This window comes from Pundamilia nyererei, unplaced genomic scaffold, assembly GCF_000239375.1.
Source record: "Pundamilia nyererei isolate P.nyererei 1_Seehausen unplaced genomic scaffold, PunNye1.0 scaffold00142, whole genome shotgun sequence".
Taxonomy (NCBI): Eukaryota; Metazoa; Chordata; class Actinopteri; order Cichliformes; family Cichlidae; genus Pundamilia; species Pundamilia nyererei.
The window spans coordinates 290558-309398 of NW_005187543.1; the positions used below are offsets into that span (position 1 = coordinate 290558).

The window sequence follows — 18841 nt, forward strand, 5'->3', positions numbered from 1 at the left end:
GTCTTGTCTTTGTTGTCTCTTCCTTTTAACTCCCTTTCTCAGAAATCCTGCCCTGAGGTTATATTCATTGTCCTTTACCAGAGAGATTGCTAAAGTGATCTGAGCGGGATCTTTTCTTCCAGTAAACCACCGACACATGTGTCAGCACAGCACCTAAAGTGTACATGCACATTGAACACTGCACAATCCTGCATTTGAAAACATGCTTAATTGCCACCTGCAAACGGCTCCAGCCTGTCTGTGTGTCGTGCTTTGTCTCTGTGTGTATTTGTGTTTGCTCAAGCATGATTCTTTTTTTTTCTTTTTAGCCATTTGAGATCAGGTTCTTCCCATTGTAGAAGAGCAATGCTGCTTAACATGAATGATGACTTTTAGACTTACTAGATCAGCTTAAAAAATCCCAGACAAACAACACACTCCTGTTTTGGGTTGACTTGGTAATTTTATGCAAACCCGAGGCCCAAAAGAGCAGTCAGAGCAAATGCTGTGCAGCTGTGGATGGGTTTGGGTGAAAACATCCACAATGCTGTGTTGCATCTCTCTTTGCATGTCACAGTGTTTGTATGCGCATGCCTTTCTATGTTTAACATTCTTTGCTTGCATGAACCACTATGAGAGAAGGCCCATTTCATGCCAGCTGAGGTCAGGTCTGGACACCGTGGGGTGCACCCTTCTCCCACCGAGGTGGGCTGAGAGGCAGGGGGAGGATTCCAGTGCTTCTGGGAAATAGTCTGGGCCTAATTGGAGCCTTACTGGTCTCACATGTCTCCACTTACTTGAGAAGACGGAGGATCCTTCTCCCTGGCCTATAAGAGCTGCAGTAGGCCCAGACCTTCCCCCTCCTTCCTCAGCTTAACCACAGAGAAGTGAATCCACCAAGCAAGCCTAAAGTGACAGCACAGCCGAGTGGTGTGTGTTTCAGCGCACAAAGGTCTGCTATGTCATACTGAGCCATGCCATTTATACCGTGCCTTTGGTTTTTTTTAAAGAATATTTGGCTTTGAATAATATTTGTGAATACAGTTTGTTCCCGGGATCTTCTTTCAGTACAGCCCGTCCACTCCTTTCTCCACTCCTAATGAAGAAATATCACCTTTCCCTTTGTCACGCACACTCCAACGTCGAGTGAGACATGCGAGAAGCGAAGAAGAGTGCAGAAATGTAAAAAAAAACAAAAAAACAAAGACTTCCCTGCTTCTGCTGCCGCTTCGCAACCACCACACGTTCAGTTTTTCACTTTTTTTTGTTCTTTCAGTGGCAGCGTGCCTCTCATTTCCCATCAGTCACGATCACCTCCTCGCTCTTGCTCTGCAATTCTCAAAAATCACCCTGTTTCACAGCACGGGTGCAAAATATTACTTGAATGCGGCTATGCAAAGATGATCAGGGGCCATTTACCAACCACTTTGATTATACAGTAATGCACTTAATAACAGAATGCATTGATGCAACGCAGGAAGTCAGGGCTACAAATCTCTTGTGTTTGTCTTCAGTGCACATCTGGGACAAATTGTTGCATAATTTGTACCCGTGTTTTCACAAAACACTGCAGGCAATGGCCCAGAGGAAAATATCAAACAAATAAGCAGAGTTTTATTTAGCCTTGATTTTAGACATCGCTTGTTTGAAAGGAAAAAAAGCAACAAGGTTTTAATCTTCCACAGATCACAGAACTTCTGTTTTTTGAGGGTTTTTTGTGTTTTCAGTTCAGATAAACACGTTTCAACTTTAAAACATTTCGACTATCTACATTAATTAAAGCCCGAGAAGAAACAATATGTAACTTTATCAATCCGTGTACTCAGAAACAGCTCGTATGCGCGAGGACAATTTAGCACTTCCTGCAAATATTTAGATGGGATTGATTTGTTTAACTTGTGTTTTTGCAGCTGAAATGTTTACCCAAACTACTTTGAAGGGTCTTGTGTGAAATTACACATGGACTGCTGAACATGATGGAAAGAATAGGGAAGAAATATGCAGACCATTCATCAAAGATGGTGTTTTTTTCCCCCCACAGAAGCAGCAGGATTGTGACTTTTTTTTGCTTCCTATCATTTACTGCTTTACAAAGTCATTAATAATAAGAAACAATCACTTTTCAGCCAGTTCTTTCCCATGACACTATGACACACGGCATCAAAATGGAACACAAATCCAGCTGCATCTTAGCCTTTGTGACCCCAGATGTTCTCCCTTTGCACTGCATCCCAACAGTTACATCCTGCTGGTTCCTGCATGCCTGCTCCATTGAGAAAGTCATTTCTATTGATTTGCCTTTCCAGGCATCATTTAATATGATACATATTCACTTGTGAATATCGACCTTTCCCTGCTGTCCTGACATTTCTGCCATAAATACTTTGAAATCAAGCCCGTGAAAAGATATGAAATGTTATAAGGGTAAATAAGGCCTGGTTTTAAACAGTAACAGAAGGGGAGGGTGGATTTTATAAGGGCAAATGTTCTTTGGGACTTGTGTGTTCGTTCAGGACAGAGGGCATGATTCAAATTCAAGGCTGCCCTCAAGTGGAAGTTATAGTCACAGCCATCTATGTGGCTGACTGGCAACATTTAAACCATAATTTGATTTAGGCATCGATTTGGGAAAAGTGCATTAATTAGCAGCATAAAAGTGCACAATAAACCATTTGCAACGGAAAAAATAGCGCGCCTGTCTTTGCAGCACAATGGCCAGTGATCCTTATCACATACTGCCACCTGGTGGTGTCATGTTAAAACTATGATATGCTTCAGTGCTCTATTTAAACGAAACTGAATACAACAGTCAGCATTGTGACAATTCTGTCTTTATTACAGCTTGGTTAAATGGCATTGATAGAAACCTTAACTCAGTCATTCTAACAGAGTGCCAAAGGAAAATGGCAAAACAAATAAACAAAATTAGAAACACAATACCCACTATACATTTAAATATGTACAACTTTGATAAATAAACCAATACTGTCTAGAATTATGATTGTTTTGCATTTTTGCTTAATCCTCTAGGAGTAGTGCGCTGGGAAGAGCAGAGAGGAGAGGAGGAGACCAGGAAACAGGACGGCTGGGGGTGGGATTAGGGACAGCAGGCACAGATGAGATGAGAGACAACTGTGGAGCAGTCGAGACGATGGCTTGGTGTACAAATCAGACCCCATTTGTTTAACTGTACCCTCAAAACTATTTTTTGCTTTTTTGGTGCCTCGCTAATCAGCCATTCTGCCCTCTCTCTCTACATATATATATATATTTTGGTTCACCACAGTACATTCTTCAGTATTGTTTCACCTGGCACACTGGATCCTGAGACAGGGACTAAGACAAGGATCGGACTGTTTCTATAATACAAACTTTTATTTCTGCTCCTTTAAAGCAATATTCATAAACTACAGTGTGTCTTAAACATAACGATGAATGAGGCTGTGCTGAAAATGTTGTTTAATTATAACAGTAAAAGCAAACCTCTAAAGAAGCGTGACAGGTGGGATGAGTGGAACAAAGGAAGAAAAATATATATCTAAATTACATTTGCTAACCAGCAGCATTTCTCATCACATTTCATCTAGGGCACCTGGCACTGTGCAGCAGTAAAGTAAGTTTTCTGACATTTCAATGACTTTTGCATGATACGGGAATATAATGATTTGGTTTTAGAGTCGAAATGAGACAACGAGGGGGGAAAAAAAATGGGCCGACTTTTTGCTTCTTCCCCCCCCCCAAAATCCTCAGACCTCAAAAGCCCAAAGCGATAGACAGGCCCATAATCCCCGGGATGCATCCCCTCCCAGACAAGCAGACGCCTTCTCTGCAGTTTCACATACAAACACAGCTCAGCCCGGGCCTCCGTCGTGCCTTTGAATGCATCTCTTGAGTTGTTTACTTGATCCAAGTCAACCCGCCCTGTAAAGTCTCTGAACATGGTAGCAATCTCCTGAGTGGCAACTTTTTTTTCTCCTTTTTTTTTTTTTTAAAGTTTGTTTTCTTTTTTCTATTAAAAAAGAAAAAAAAATCACTAACAGTTGGCAAATTATAACCCTCCCTCCCTCTCATAGCAGCCCCTTTACAGCTTCTATCTGAACATTTTATTCTACAAAAGCAAACAACAAAAGGCTCGAGAGGACTTGACAGTAAAAGCTGTAAAAATAGACACGTATTACCAAAACATATTAAAGCACGTCAGAAAAGATCTTTGCTTTTCTTCCACACAGTGAGGAATATTCTGGTTGGGGTGCCACACTCGGTCAGACCTGCTGAGTTAAAACAATGTGTGCGACGGGGGAGGACTCCATGAAAGTATGCTTGTTGTGATGTTGTGTATGTATGCAGTGTATATGAGAACTGTGTTGTTTTAACGTGTCTTCAAAAGGGACTCTGAGTTGCACAGTAACACTCCCTTCCGGTCTCATAGACAGAGCACATACAAAAGCTGAGAGAGAAAGCAACACATTCAGACAGGAGGTTAGAGGAGGCGCTCAGCCCAGACTCTTATCTAAAAACCCAGCATGCTTTCCTGTTTTTTGTTTTCTGGCCTGCAGAGTCCAAAAGTCAGACCTGTTGTGTATCCTAGAGAAAAGCCTTGGGGAGGTCAGAGGCAGACCTTGGTCATGACCTCTGCAATGGCCCAGGAAGGGCAAACAGACCCCGCGCCCCTTATTCTGTCAAATGCAACGTCCGGAGAGCCGAGTGCCCCTAATGTCTCTTCATGGATGACACCTTCTTCTTCCTGGCTGCCAGCATCTCGTAAAAGGGGTCCCTGCTGATGGCAGCTCTGTGGGTGCAGAAGCAGAGAAAAATGTCAGCAAAATTTCATAAAATGTGCAAACTGACGCACTCATAAAACACTAATGTTAGACACGGCTCAGCTGTGCAAGAAGGTCAAATTTTTCTCTTTTTTGTCTGGAAAAAAAAACATTCTTAGGATGAGTCTAAATTAAAGTCATTTGGAAGGCAAAATTCTTCTTCTGTTTAATTCATTCATTTAGGAGCTAGTCAGCATAATCAGACTCAATATACTGTTCTGTACTTTTGAAAGAGCGAGGACAAGAAATAAAAATCTGTTTAGAAAAATATGTGCCTCTGAAAACAAAGTATTTTGGGAGAATTAAAAGAAATGTGAAAAACGGACAAAGATTTTACACAAATATGTTCAGATTTAGCAGCTTTAAAAGCAGTTTCATTGCTTTGCATGGCTTTCACAGATATCAGCAGAAAATAATCCACCCAGTAGCGGTTTTTGATATGGGCGACACGGGCGGTTGCCCGGGGCGGCATCACGGGCATCGGAAAAATTTTTTTTTTAAAAATTTGCAAAATTAAAACCAAGAGGAGGAGAAACGAAAGATACAGGTAAGCAGATGTGTCATTGGATAATGGCGGGTTATGTATCCTGGAACAATCAGAATAATACTTTTTTAATCCCTAAGGAAATAATGTGGGTTACAGTTGCTCCAAGAAGAATTGGTAAAAATAGTAACAGACTAAACTCCAAACAATACATTATGCTACAGATTTTAATTACAGCCAAACAGGCTAGGACCGCCACTGAATCCACCAATAGTGTTTTTGTACATTTCAGGGCACCTTACAACTGAAAGGTAAAAACTGATTTGTTCTCACTCTGTGGTTGGGTCACTCTTCCACTCTTTAACACCTCTGGGTGTTAAACCCTTATTTCTATTTTCTGAAGAGAGCAGTTTCTGTCACATTTAAGGACTGCAGACTCCAGAACAAATGAGTTTCAATCAGAAGTTAGTGAGGGTGTTTTCTGCCTATACAGCTTACTAGGACTACTCTTGGAAAAACCCTAAACCTTTATTTATATAAACTGAGCTGTCAAAATGTATCATTCAGGAGATCAAATGTTGACTTTAATGGGAGAAAGAGTCAAAAACTCATGTTTTGACATGTGGTGACATTCACTGCCATCACTGAAATTAAGCTACCTCAAAAGAGGTAAAGTAATTAAAAACATATAAATTACTTGATGCTTTTCATCCAATCTTCTTTCTCCTCAGCTGTGGGGGCTGAGATGCGGTAGAAGGTGTGGTTGCCCTCCACGACCCGTCCGTCAGCCTCAGTTTTGCATGCCTTTATCACCTGGTCCTTGCTGTCAGGTATGAAAAGCTCAAAGCAGTTCTACAGAAGTGATGATGATTTAAGTTAGAAATGACAATGCCACAAAAATAACTATTTAAAAAATAACTGTTGATTAAAAATGCTATTTTGAGTCTCTAACTGTGGGTAATCCACAGATGAACCACTAGAGGGAGCTGTACGTACAGGCTTCTTGTCCTCCACCTCCTTGATACTCAGGTTCTCCAGTGGGATGATTCCTCTTGGCTCTTTGTCCTGCACAAATATAAAATGAGAGCACTGCACGAAGGAGCAACAACAGCAAAGGAGGGTACTCTAACAGAAAAACAACTGTACTCACTGTGGTGTACTCGAAGTAGTACAGACAGTTGTCTGTGAGGATGAACCACCTCCTCTTCCAAGTTTTAACTCGTCCCCCTGTTGAGCACACAGCAAGCATCAGAAATGCTCAGCAAGAGAAAGCGATATGGAAAGAGAAACGAGCACCAAAGCACCGTATCAAGCAGCAGACAGGCAGACAGATGTATGAGCAGACAGACAGATGACGGCTCCAGAGGACTCCCTTTACCTAAGGAACCCCACAATCCACCCTAATCCACGTCCATGCCATGTGCTCCCCATCACCACACCACTTGTAGCTATAATAACTATTTTATCATTTTGCTTGTATTTGTTGATTTATGGGCCTGATTGCTATTTTCCAGTCTGATATACTGTTCATATGATAAAGAAACTCCTTATAGGTGATAAATGCATATAAAAACTACCCAGAGTTTACATCTGGGGATTGAGTTGAAAGCTGTTTGCTACTTTTCAATCATATTTTGACATGACTGAAAAAACTGGCATCTCCTCTCTTGGCTCAACACCATTTTACTCAGAGGGCTAGAGAGCCAGAATCAATAGGGAGCATACAGATCTATATGCTCTGCATTCACTAAGCTTGATGAACCACGTATGTTACTGGGCAACAATTAGAAAGCTGCAAAATCCATATATAAGGGCTGAACATAGAAAGTGAGGAGGGACTGTGGATTAAGTTCTCTTCTTCATTTTAAAGTGCAGCAGGGGCTCATTACTTGACTCTGCTCTTGTTGATCTCTAGCTGAACTCTTACCCCCTTTGTCACCCTGCTTCCTGTGAGGGGAAACATGATCGCAGTACCAGATGGCAGCCACACTCTGGGAGGATAGGATGCCAACAAAGAGAGAGGCAGGAAGCTCAGTGCCTGAAGTTATGCTTAGTCTCTCCACAGGCATTTCAATCTTAAATATCCTGTTTGGGCTTAGTTAAGCAATTTTGCATCTATATAGAAACAGTATTTAGTTATTGGGGAGGGGTCCTTCTAACGATGACAGTCATAAGCCTACTAAGCCAAGTCTAGACTAGGTTTTCCCACCACCAATGTTAGTAAAAAGCTGCATTTTGAAACCCATTTACCAAAAGCAAGGGTTTGAAGATGTTTCTATTGACATGTAGAACACACTTGTATTATCATATAGCAGCAGACACGCTGTATATGATATCCCATCATATTACAGACATCATGACAGGCACAACACTTTAGTCTATGTTTAGTAGCTACAGAAACTGTCGACACGCCTGAACTGGCACACGGAAATGGAGATATAGGGCTCTTCGCCGCACCTTGACTCATCGGCATGTTGCAACGGCAAAAAAAAAAAAAAAGACAAAAGCAGACCGACAGAGCACAGACGCGATGGCAGAATCACACAGCTGACGGGCTTAAAAGTTGATTGGGTTGGCTAAAAGTAGCGATTGGTCTGATGGCCGTGTCAGTTCCTCTCACTCTGAGAAAAATAAAGAGTTCACTGCCTCCTGTGCAAGAATGTCTGGGACGAGGCGGGACGTCCCAGCAGATTGTTGCAGAGAGGCGTGTGGACGGTGCAAGGCCCGAGTGGGGCTGAGTGGAGTGAGTCACCCATGCAAGATGGGACTGTGAGAGGCTGGACGAGAGGAGGTTAAGAGGTGGTTGTTTATTTGAGGATGATTTTTCTCATTCTGATCAATTAGCAATTGATGATTAACAAACCCCGAGTTGAATTTAGTTACCCCCTTTTTTGTAATTTAAAGAAAACATGCACCACTAACACCAATATATAAATTTATCATTAAAACAACGTCTGGCTCCTTTCAGCACACTCCTCTGTCCATGCCATCTTCCCACAGCTTGGTCCAGTCCAGGCCAGCACCACACCAACCTGAGCCACAATGTTAACCTTCAGATCCACGTGTAGGAATTATACAAGGAGATAAGGAAAGCTGCATTGATGAAAAGGTGCAGTATTCCCTTTCCATTCAATCAGAGAGCAAACAACAGCTTCCAATGTGTACACTAGTTCATGATCAATTTTTCAAAGCTAAGTCCTTTGTTGCGCTCGCTGTATGGAAAAAAGGTATAATGCAGCTTCCAAAAAACGGGAGATCAAAGAGAGTGACCACCACAGTGCAAAGAGAGAGAAAAAAGGCCAAATTGCTCAGTAGTGTGGTCACAAAGCAGTAGCTCCCCGAGTCGAGTCCACAGGGTGACAAATGCACCTGGCGACTGCCCGACAAAGATAAAAGAGCATGGACAAAACCACCAGCTCCATGAGAGACTGAACAGACAAACAAACATCTGAAGTTCAAATGAGTCAATGAGGAGACAAAAATAAATAAATCTACACACAAAATAACTCTGTATGAATGTAATAAACGAGGAAGAGAACGAAAGCATGGTAGGCCACCGAAAGCACCTGAGAGCTGAGAGACGGACTAGCGTTGGGGAAGAGCAGGTGTACATACCTCCTGAGGAAAGACAACAGCCAAAATCATGGGAACAAACAAACAAACGAAGAGGAAAAGAAAACAAAAATAATCAAATTAAATGATAAAGAAATATACCACCACAGTCCTTTTAATCTGGTCGCAGTGAGGCTTCAATGCACTGCTTCACAGCTTTCGCCATCAGCAAACTTTCCCATCTGCTGATATCAAGCCAATCCACAAGAGGGCGATCTAGTCTATGTGGACTTAAGAAAGCTACTGTGAAGCACTACATGAAATATATCCCTCACTGGGTTCTCACCTTATTATATCAGGTAATTTTTTGACCTTCCACCCTGATTATTTTACTCAAATCTGCCATTTAGGAGTAATTGGAAAGAGATGATTTCTGACTCCCTTAGTACAGTCTGTTGTAAAGATTCACAGTGACTGAAGGTCTTCACTCTATACATTCATGCATTCTTTTGTGAATTTATACAACAGAGAGAGATATGTCAGAGGAAACAGAAGATGAAGAATTGGCATCCAGGAGTGATTTGAATGTGACCACTGAAAGGTTCGTTACCATCCTGTAAACATTTCTAATGATACAGGTTATGCCTTTGCTTATGTCAAACTATACAGTTGATTTACACATGAGGGACAAAGAGGCCATAGAAATGTCACTAACATTTTCAGATTGGGACAATCTACACATCTCAAATATCAAATTCAGTTATAAAATGCACAGAAAATGAGAACAGCTTCCTGAAAATGTCTGAACTTCAGAGTGTGTTTTGTGTGTGTGTGTGTGTGTGTGTGTGTGTGTTGACTTGATTTACAAGTTTTGAAACGCAGTATTTGTGTGCACGTCAGGCGTGTCCATATGCATCATCGTAAATAATTCAAAGATCTCCACATGTGGTGGTCTGATCTCAAGACCACATTTATAATACATTAAAGCGGGGAGACGTGTCTCTAGCCATTCGCGTGTGTTCACAGTAACCTTTAACACACACCCACACGCACGCACACTCAGAGGCTATTTACCTCAGGGGAGACACTGGTTATCGGTTTATGCAAAAATATGTGCAGCTTTAATGACACAACAAAGTCATCTATGGGAGCAGTCATGAGGGTGAAAATAGCCTCTCTATGTTCTCGTGTAGCTGTGTACACACTCACCCAGTTTTAGCAGCCAGCCCTCTCTGTCCGGGTTGAAGAAAGTGTGTGTGAGGTCATTGCCGTCGTCTTCTGGTATTTTGAAAGGCTCGTTCTTGATGCTCTCATACAAATTCTAAAACAAAGAGTAAAGAATGTGTGAGATTAAGGAAAGAAGGGCGATTTCAGGGAACAAAGTTTGGGAAGGGCTACCCACCCTGAGCAGATCTTCAGGCAAGTCACCTCCATCGTTTATGCCTCTGTTCATGGAGATAAACCGTTCCACGGTCGGCTTGTCCTTTACATTTGGATTGTGGAGGCTGGTGTTTAGCATGATGATGGCGAATGACAGAATGTAGCATGTGTCTGTAAGAAAAAAAACCCAAACAAAACAAAAGTGGGATCGCACTATGAGAGGGGGTGAGGTTTGAAAGGCAGTGAAAGGTTGCCGTTTACCATAAAAATGGTGTGGGTGTTTAATGTTGCGTTTAAATATGAATGTAAATTAGTCGAGCTGAAAGGACTGCACTTAGGGGACTGCAGTCAAACTGGGAGGAAAAAGGCAGATGTAGCTTCATTAGGGCGCAGAGTGGGCAGGAGAGGAGGACTGCATGTGGGCAACCAAGTATGCATGTGCTGTCTAATGTATGAGTGTGTATACATGCATAAGCTAAAAGACATTGAGGCGAAGCACATGGCTGAAACAGCAGCACTTTATAAAAACCTGTTAAGGCAGTCCCGTGCATTATTTACATCCACCAGCATCCATACTGGATGGAGTTGTCTGTCTGCTAGTGTCATTATTTCCCAAAAGCCAGACACTTCCTGACACAGTTCACCACAACAGACTTTGTGTCTGCTAAATGATCCAGCTTTTACATGACTTCCATTGACCTGTCACTGGATTGCAGCTCAACATGAAAAGGTATGAGTTTAAAGAGATACTACTGATTAATTGGGGTTGCTGTGGCTCAGGAGTAGTGCAAATCGTCTACTTATTGAAAGATGGATGGTTGGATCCCAGGCTGCTCTAGTCCACACGTCAAAGCATCCTTGTGCATGATGCTGAACCTCAAATTGCTCCTGTTTATCATACTGTGAATGTTAAATAGAAAGCCCTTATATGCAGAAATAAGTGAAAGTAAGAATGAATGAGTGCTCAAGAAGAGTAGAAAGGTACTACATAAGAGCCAGTCCATTTAATCAGGGTAACACAGAAGACATTTGAGGAAATTTACATTCACCAACTCCGTTGGCAGATAATGATCTATTCAACAGGCCAAGTTTAACATCTAAATCTGTATTAAGATATTTTATTAGGAGAAAGTATGAAGTGAAGTCATTTTGTTCCGTTTCACTGCTCTAACATTTATGGTTATTTCTGTTTTTATGACAGCACTAAAAGCTGGGCTAGAAGACACGACGGCTATACCTGTAGACTGGAAAACACCAGGGTTGCAATGGCAGTAGCGCTGAGCAAAGGTTTCCATCATGCGGTCGATCTTCTGGGCTTCTCCCGGCAGCCGAAAGCTCCATAGGAACTGTCTGTCAAGGGACACAACTCTGCAGTGAGCAACAGACTTCCTTCAAGTGTCAAAGAATTTATTTATTTATTTCCTTTTCTTTTCCTCCTCGAGACTGAAACTGGCAGCTGCATCCTTACAAACTGCAAATGAGGCTGTTCGTGAAAACTGATGTTAGTGCAGGTGATTTACATAAACCTGCAAGGAAGCAACAGTATGAGGAGTCAGCCGCGTGTGTAACAGATGTTAGGAGGATATCTTACCTTAACGCCTGAACCAGGTTGAGGTCTGTGAACTCATGAAGCTCCACAAAGGCTTGGAGTACTTTGATATTGAAATCATCTCTAAGGTAGATAAAAAAGGGTAAATTGTCCTGTCAGTGAAAATGTCCATATTATATTCTGTTAATAAGTCTTAAAATAATAAAATGGTAGTATGTGTTTGATTAAATTTAGCATTAAATGGGGGGGGGGGGGATGTGTTAATCTGATAAGCAAGAGGTTGTGACGATACAATGGATGCTCCCAGCAAACCCCACATAACGGACCACACACACTTCCCAGCCCTCTTCACTTATCTAAACTAGAGCATGACATCATCCCCGACCTTTATGCCCTTCACAGAAAACAATCTGCCCTCTGGGATCACAGCAAGGCTTTAAGGAGCTCAGAGTCATATCCACTCAACACCATCTCAAGTGGACAAATGACCAATAGTGTCTTAAGACTAGCATGCTGCCACAGCCCCTCCTTACAGAACCAGATAGCTTGATAACAACCAAAAAGCATACGTCAACAGCACTCCAGTCCCCGCTATGGCCTTACAGACCACACCCTGCCTGTAACACTGCCATCCCTACAGTCCCCGAGCAGTGCATACCGTACATTAAGCCCATCAATATTTCCTGTATTATGTGTTCACTCTAACACGGATGATCTCTTCACTCGAGTGAAGTCTTTAATTGCTTTCAAACACACACATTCCAAAATTGTGAGTCTATTGACCAAGTTACTTGTGAGTAAGATAATCAAGCACAGATGTTGGCTTTAGAGTAACGATCATTGTCTTGAGAGGAAGGTCTAAATGTGGAACCAATAACCTGTGTTTGGGAAAGGATGGGCGTGAGCTTGACCAAGAGGAAATACAGCAATAAGGAAACTATGTGTTCTCTATTTGATACTTTTATCAACCACGTGTATGGTTGCTGACTAATAATGGGCCAGCATGAATGGAAGACAGTTAGAGAGAGAGTGGATAAAATCTTCTTTCTGACCTCTCTCCGAGATAATCTCCGATGGCTGTTTTGTTGAGGCCCTCTCCTTTGTAGAGGAACTGAGCAATGTCGTCGCTGGTATTCTTCAGCAAGTCATTCTCAATCAGAAACTGGATCCCCTGAGAAAGAAAGTGAACCCCAGGTTATATCCTGATTACGAAAACCACAACAAACAAATCATATTTCTAATTGAGCCACGGTATCTTTTTTACCTACCTTTTTGGGGTCCATGTTAAACTTCTTACGGCCCATGGCCACCTGTTTATTCCTCTGCATATTTTTCCTTTAAAAGAGAGAGTTTGTGTTGTTATTTATACTAACATGAACATAATGCAGAATAGTTATACTATGATAACCTGGTGACACAATGACAATGATGACATAACAGATATTACTTCATTATCAGTTATTTGGTAATTATTTACTGATCAATCAACAGTCTTGTATGCAAAAACAACAATCAACTGATCTGAGGAGAATCAGGCAGGGCTTAAATGAGTAAATCATGACTACAAAACAAATTAGATTTAAATTGCATTGTAATATGTTAATAAGGACCCAGAGCTGCACATATCAAATGTTAAGGAAATCTCTACGTTTTGTATTTTTGAAAGAATAAAATACATATATTGAATTTATACATCAGTTAATATCGGTATCTGTCTTACAAATCCTATATCTGTCAGGCTCTATCACCTATATTAGAAAATGGTGAAAAATGCTTGATCAATAAATAATCAACTAAAGCAGTATTTTTCAGATCTAGTATATATGAAGCAGTGACAAGAATTTGAAGCTCAGAGTTTTAGATAAACTGAAACGCACTCAATTTACTGCTCAATTCACCTATCTCAGTGTCTGTCTCTTTTTAAAAAGGTCTGTCAGGAGCTTTCCCATACTCCGTCTCAACTGTGATGACAAGGTGTTGGTCAGACACAGTTGTTAAAGGTTAGCATGGATATGGGAATGTGTGGTTTCTCAGGCTTTGAGTAATTTCAGGGTCAAAGTGCAATCCTAGAGTCCGCAGTCACCATGGTTACATTTCCATCTCCATCTCTCCCCACTGATTCACTCACACTAGCATTCCTTTGGCTTTTGTCAGCAAAAGTCCAGCACTCATGTGAAGAGCAATAACACACACTAACTACTATGTACCATCTCCAATCAATGGATCACAGAAATATCTGATCATAAGCACCCCTAATGGGGTTTTAGGTACCACTGAGAGAGTGTTTCAGAGATTTTCAGCAGCTGATGGAATCCCTATCCACTAGAGTAGACCAAACCCAAGCACTCCCTCCCCTGAGACCACCTATTGTCTGCTTCTGCCCGAACACCCACTGCATTATTCAATGAGGCCTCCCATCATGAGGGTGTGCCTGATGAAACATTTAAACGGCTTTAAAAGCATAGCCAATTTGGTGAGATGGGAGGCCCAACTTAGCCATCAAATATGAATAATTGACAGCTTCATTTGCTAAGTTAATAGAAAGCAAGCAACTTAGACACAACAGAGAAAGAAATGTGTTTGCAGGGGAGGAAAGTCACTCCAGTTCTCTTACCTCTCCTCAGTGGAACCCAGGTTCTCAATTTCACTAGTAACTTCTGCTATCTCATTCTTCAGCCGCTGCAAAGGAAAAAAATATATATATTAGCCTTGTTGGGAGTCAGGAACAGGTTAAACATATGTCCATCAACTTCCCTCGAAGAGGCGTGGAAAGGGATAACCGATGCAAATAACATGCAAAGCATTTGTATTTACAACCCCCCCCTGTCTGTAAGTCAGGTGGCCTTTTGTTGCATAAATACTCACATCAGAGCAAACAGTTTAACAAAGAGAGAAAAGTCACTTTTTGGCCTCTTCAGATAATGCTGCACATGCAACACTGTGTATGCTCCTTAAACTATAAAGTGATAGCAGCTCCTATTTCACAGAAAGTCTGCTAGGATGTGTCTGAGCCAAACAATCCTCTCAATCTGAATTTCACTGGGCGGAAAACATTAGGGGATAACCTCAATACAAATGGAGTAAGTAAGCATGGAAAAGGATTATATTTTGTGTGGTATTTTACCGATTAATGGTCTCAGGCAGATTTAGTTGCCAGACCTGCTGGTGCCAGACTGGCACAGTAAAGGCAGAGGATGCAGAGGATGAGATCAGCTTGATCAAAGCATGGGAGAACAGACAGCAGCATAAGAGAAGTCAAATATAGATCTCGTCTGCCTACTAACAGTAATCATCAAGCCTCTTCCTTTACCATGCGTGACAATGCAATATTTCTTGTACACAATGCCAACTTACCAACTGTGAAACCACAAAGACAACATCTGTCCATTCAAGGCCTGCGCAATCACAACGCATTCCTCAGATGCTTATCTGCACAAACAAAGGCTGTGCTCATACAGAAAGTAGAGTGGGTGTGGTGCTGAGGCCTTCACATGCGGGGCCAGCAGAGGAGAGTGTGGGAGCCAGTGAGGAGGAGAGGGGTCAGTGTGCAGAGCACCGAGAAAGAGACGAGGACAGGATAGAGGCAGCGGCGGCAGCCATAGAGGGGGAAGGGCAGTGATGGTGGCCTAAGCTCATAAAAGAAAGGGTGACAGATCACACCTCAAACATCCACTGGGGTCAGCAGAAGCCAATTCGCCCACTGGGAATTCAGGACACCATCATAATTCATTTCAGGGCATGACAGTCTCTCACCTTTGTTGCGAGCTATTTGCTTATTATCGCTGCTTACTGAGTGAGAGGACTGACCTACAGATAGAGCTAGATTCACGAGCTATGCCCTGGTCTCAAGTTTGAAGCCAACAAACATCATCGTGGGCCATGGACAGGAATCAAATAAACCACTTTATGGAAATTCAGCAAAGCTGCTTTGAATCCTGGCTCTGCTTGTAAATCAGGAGGGATATGCTACTAGCTTCCTGCAAACGTGCAGTCATAAGAACATAATCACCTTTTATCTGTGTGTGGAGCCGTTTTTGTCAGATTGAGATTAAGATAACTTTATTTATCCCCAAGAAGGGAAGCTTACCCACTCAACCTAGTCACACAACATACAGTCTTTAAGCTGTGGTCACAAACACTGTTGCACTGTTAGCACAGATCAACAAACAATCAGGATAAAAATAAATAAATAAAAAGAATAAAAAGGACAAGTCTAAAAACGAACAACGCCAGAAAATAATGAAACTAAAATAAACCCTGTTCAGGTTTGATGATCTAATAACTGAGGGAATGAAGGATCCATTTGTTCTACACTCGGGGTATAAGGTAGTGACGAGCAGAAAACAACTTCCTGAACTCAGATGACAGCACATGGTCAGGATGGTTGATGTTTTTTGCCTTCTTTGTCACCTGATTTCCCCAGAGTGAACGCAAATCTCTCTGTTTGAATACCAAGGTTTTCAAGCATGAGTTAAGAATGCTGCTGAAGGAGTTTCTATCCTTGAAAGATAAAACACTAAACTGGCAGATAAAAGAAAATGTTAAAATGTTAACACTTTCAATAAATGAACAATAAAAACGACATCCAATTTCCTTACTAACATTAAAAGAGTCTCTTTTGACGCTGCCTACATATCCTCCTCTAGGATTACCTGAATGTCCTCCAGCAGTTCTTGCTTACGCCGGCGGATATTCTCCAGCTCCTGCTGCTCCTCTGGAGTGAGGTCGTCCGGCACTAGAGACACAAGAGAAAGAAGATGAAGGGTTAGAATAACCAGTGAAATACTGTCCCAATGTGTGAGGCTGGTAATGATCCACTAGGGTTAAAGTAACAGCAAAGTCATGATCCAAGTGTGTACATAAGGCTGTACGCAGACAGAGGCATACCATGCAGACATGCCTGCACAGACACAATACAAGTGCCCTGAATGTGCATCAGTCCTCCACAAGGAAAAGAAACAATACAATACAATAATGGCAAGTTGTCAGCATGCATAGATGACCATGTGCACGTCCACTATGCAGCACAATCCCTGCCATTTTCTATAAATAAATGTCCCTGAAGCATTTCTTCAACATTCCAAAAAGTGATTACACACATAGCAAGGAATGTGGAAGATGGTGTGAGGAACAATGAAAACCAGCGGTGATTTATGAGAAGACATTTTCAACTGCAGGGGCTACCGTAAGTCGTAAAACAATACAGTGAAAGTCCTTCTTTGTTAAAGTGTTAGTGATGGCTCAAATAAGCCTTTGCATTACAAACACTAAAGAGTTCAAAACGCCTACACCAACAGAGTGACCTAATCAGCAGCGGTCACATGCGGATCAAACAGGAAATCAGCTATTGTGGAACTACAATTTTTAAAAAAAATGTCTGGTCAGCCAATCAGCACTGAGCATCAGTGCATAGGAAGCACAAATGTGACAGGTATCAAAGTGCTGACAGTCCTCCTGTCACTCACACCTTAGTTATTATTAGCCTGTTTGATGGACAACGTGCCTGCTTGTCCACTTGAGCGAAAACTAGATGCGTGGACATCGAGCACTGTAAGCACAGCAGCACTCCAAACAGTGCGTTTCATTTGCTTTACATTTGAACAAGAAAGTTTACATTTTCTCTTTAAAAAACAGTGACAGTTTCTTAATAAAGCAATCAGGTTATTCTGTCAGCAGCCCTATTAAGACCAAGCATAACTTTAAAAATATGCTAATAATGACTTAGCTGCATCTTGTGTGTTTGTGTAATTTATATATTTAACATAGTCAATTTCTAAAAACAAGTATTGATTAACTGGTTTACTTGATAAACAAAATGTATGCTATACCATGTAAAATAACAAAAACTAATGGTATGGAGTAAGGGAAGTAGTCACAAAGTGTAGTAGTAGTAGTAAATGTCATTAATCTGCTTGTTCGTAAGGTGGATTCCCGATGGGAAACAACACATAATGACATTTCAATATAAAACAAATAAGACATTGATGTTGACGTTGCTATTCAAATTGTTTCAGTGGCTTCTCTCATAATTAAAATTTTTTCCAAGAAAAAGGTGTGTGCCCAAAACTGTCTGCTCTGCTGTAAAGTGTTGCTTGATAATCAGCTGCCTTTAAATACTTGCATTAAAAAGACAGAAGATACATTATTTGGCATGCGAGGCCATTTCTCCAGTTCCTGCAGTGGCTCAGCACAAGATCTGTTCTGTAACCTCCTCGTTTCATTTCCTCAGCAGAGTTTAAAGGTTAAAGGGGGTCAAAGGTTGGATGACTCTATGGATCTCAGTGAGTCTTCAGCAGTTAACACAGTAACAGATATAAAGAGACGAAAGCTGAGGACAGAGGACTCAACATAACTGTAGAGGTAAAATTCTTGATTCAATGAGACTGGGTAACACACAGTGTACCACATGTAAAAGTGTTAGTGGAATGATGATGGTTAAAAAAAGAGAAGCAAGCAATCGAAGGACACAACTGACATTCAGAAATTATCCTAAGCACGTCACTCATAAATGACGAGACACAAACATACATAAAGAAAAAAAAAAAAAAAATCCAACTTTAAATATATAACCAGCAGAAAGAAATCTGTATAACTGAGGATGCTTATTTTAATAAAAGAAGCAAGTAAACCTAAAGACATTGGGGTAAATAACTATGGCATTTCCCAGAATTTCTGATAATATTTAACACAGGGATGATAGGCAATGGAAGTTAAAAAACAGGGACTGCTTTAGAGCAGACTGAAGGAGCACCAAAACAATGCCATGCTGTCTTCCTGTTTTGCTTTCAGACAGTTGGGGGAAAATGGGAGTCCACGTGAAGCTGACCTTTCACACATCAAACCTCAACACCTTAAGTAATTCTGGCATACCGGCCATATACATACCGAGCGTTCTGCTATATAAAGTCACAGTGGGGTCTGAATAAATTTTGTTTATAAGCGGGAGCTGACAGGATGATACTGAGCAAAGACACAAACCCAAATATACAGTGGGGCAAAAAAGTATTTAGTCAGCCACCGATTGTGCAAGTTCCCCCACCTAAAATGATGACAGAGGTCAGTAATTTGCACCAGAGG

The 18841-nt window shown here is 41.4% G+C and overlaps 1 protein-coding gene across 5 annotated transcripts in view; it reads right to left on the reverse strand.

The window, feature by feature from the left end:
- Window positions 1-3997: 3997 nt before the first annotated feature.
- Window positions 3998-18841, reverse strand: part of cyth1a (cytohesin 1a) — a 40277-nt gene continuing 25433 nt past the window's right edge. For 3 of the 5 annotated variants that reach the window (XM_005744317.2, XM_005744316.2, XM_013913649.1), the window contains exons 2-13: window positions 16417-16499; window positions 14379-14443; window positions 13033-13099; window positions 12817-12935; window positions 11807-11887; window positions 11453-11565; window positions 10238-10386; window positions 10044-10156; window positions 6434-6512; window positions 6280-6348; window positions 5981-6135; window positions 3998-4768 (exon numbers count right to left, since the gene is read on the reverse strand). In XM_005744317.2, the coding sequence (XP_005744374.1) occupies window positions 4690-4768; window positions 5981-6135; window positions 6280-6348; window positions 6434-6512; window positions 10044-10156; window positions 10238-10386; window positions 11453-11565; window positions 11807-11887; window positions 12817-12935; window positions 13033-13099; window positions 14379-14443; window positions 16417-16499 (1172 nt within the window). In that variant the 3' untranslated portion in view covers window positions 3998-4689. Of the gene's footprint in view, window positions 4769-5980; window positions 6136-6279; window positions 6349-6433; window positions 6513-8092; window positions 8902-10043; window positions 10157-10237; window positions 10387-11452; window positions 11566-11806; window positions 11888-12816; window positions 12936-13032; window positions 13100-14378; window positions 14444-16416; window positions 16500-18841 lie in introns of those variants that run through there. The other 2 variants (XM_005744315.2, XM_013913648.1) reach the window with 2 other exon arrangements.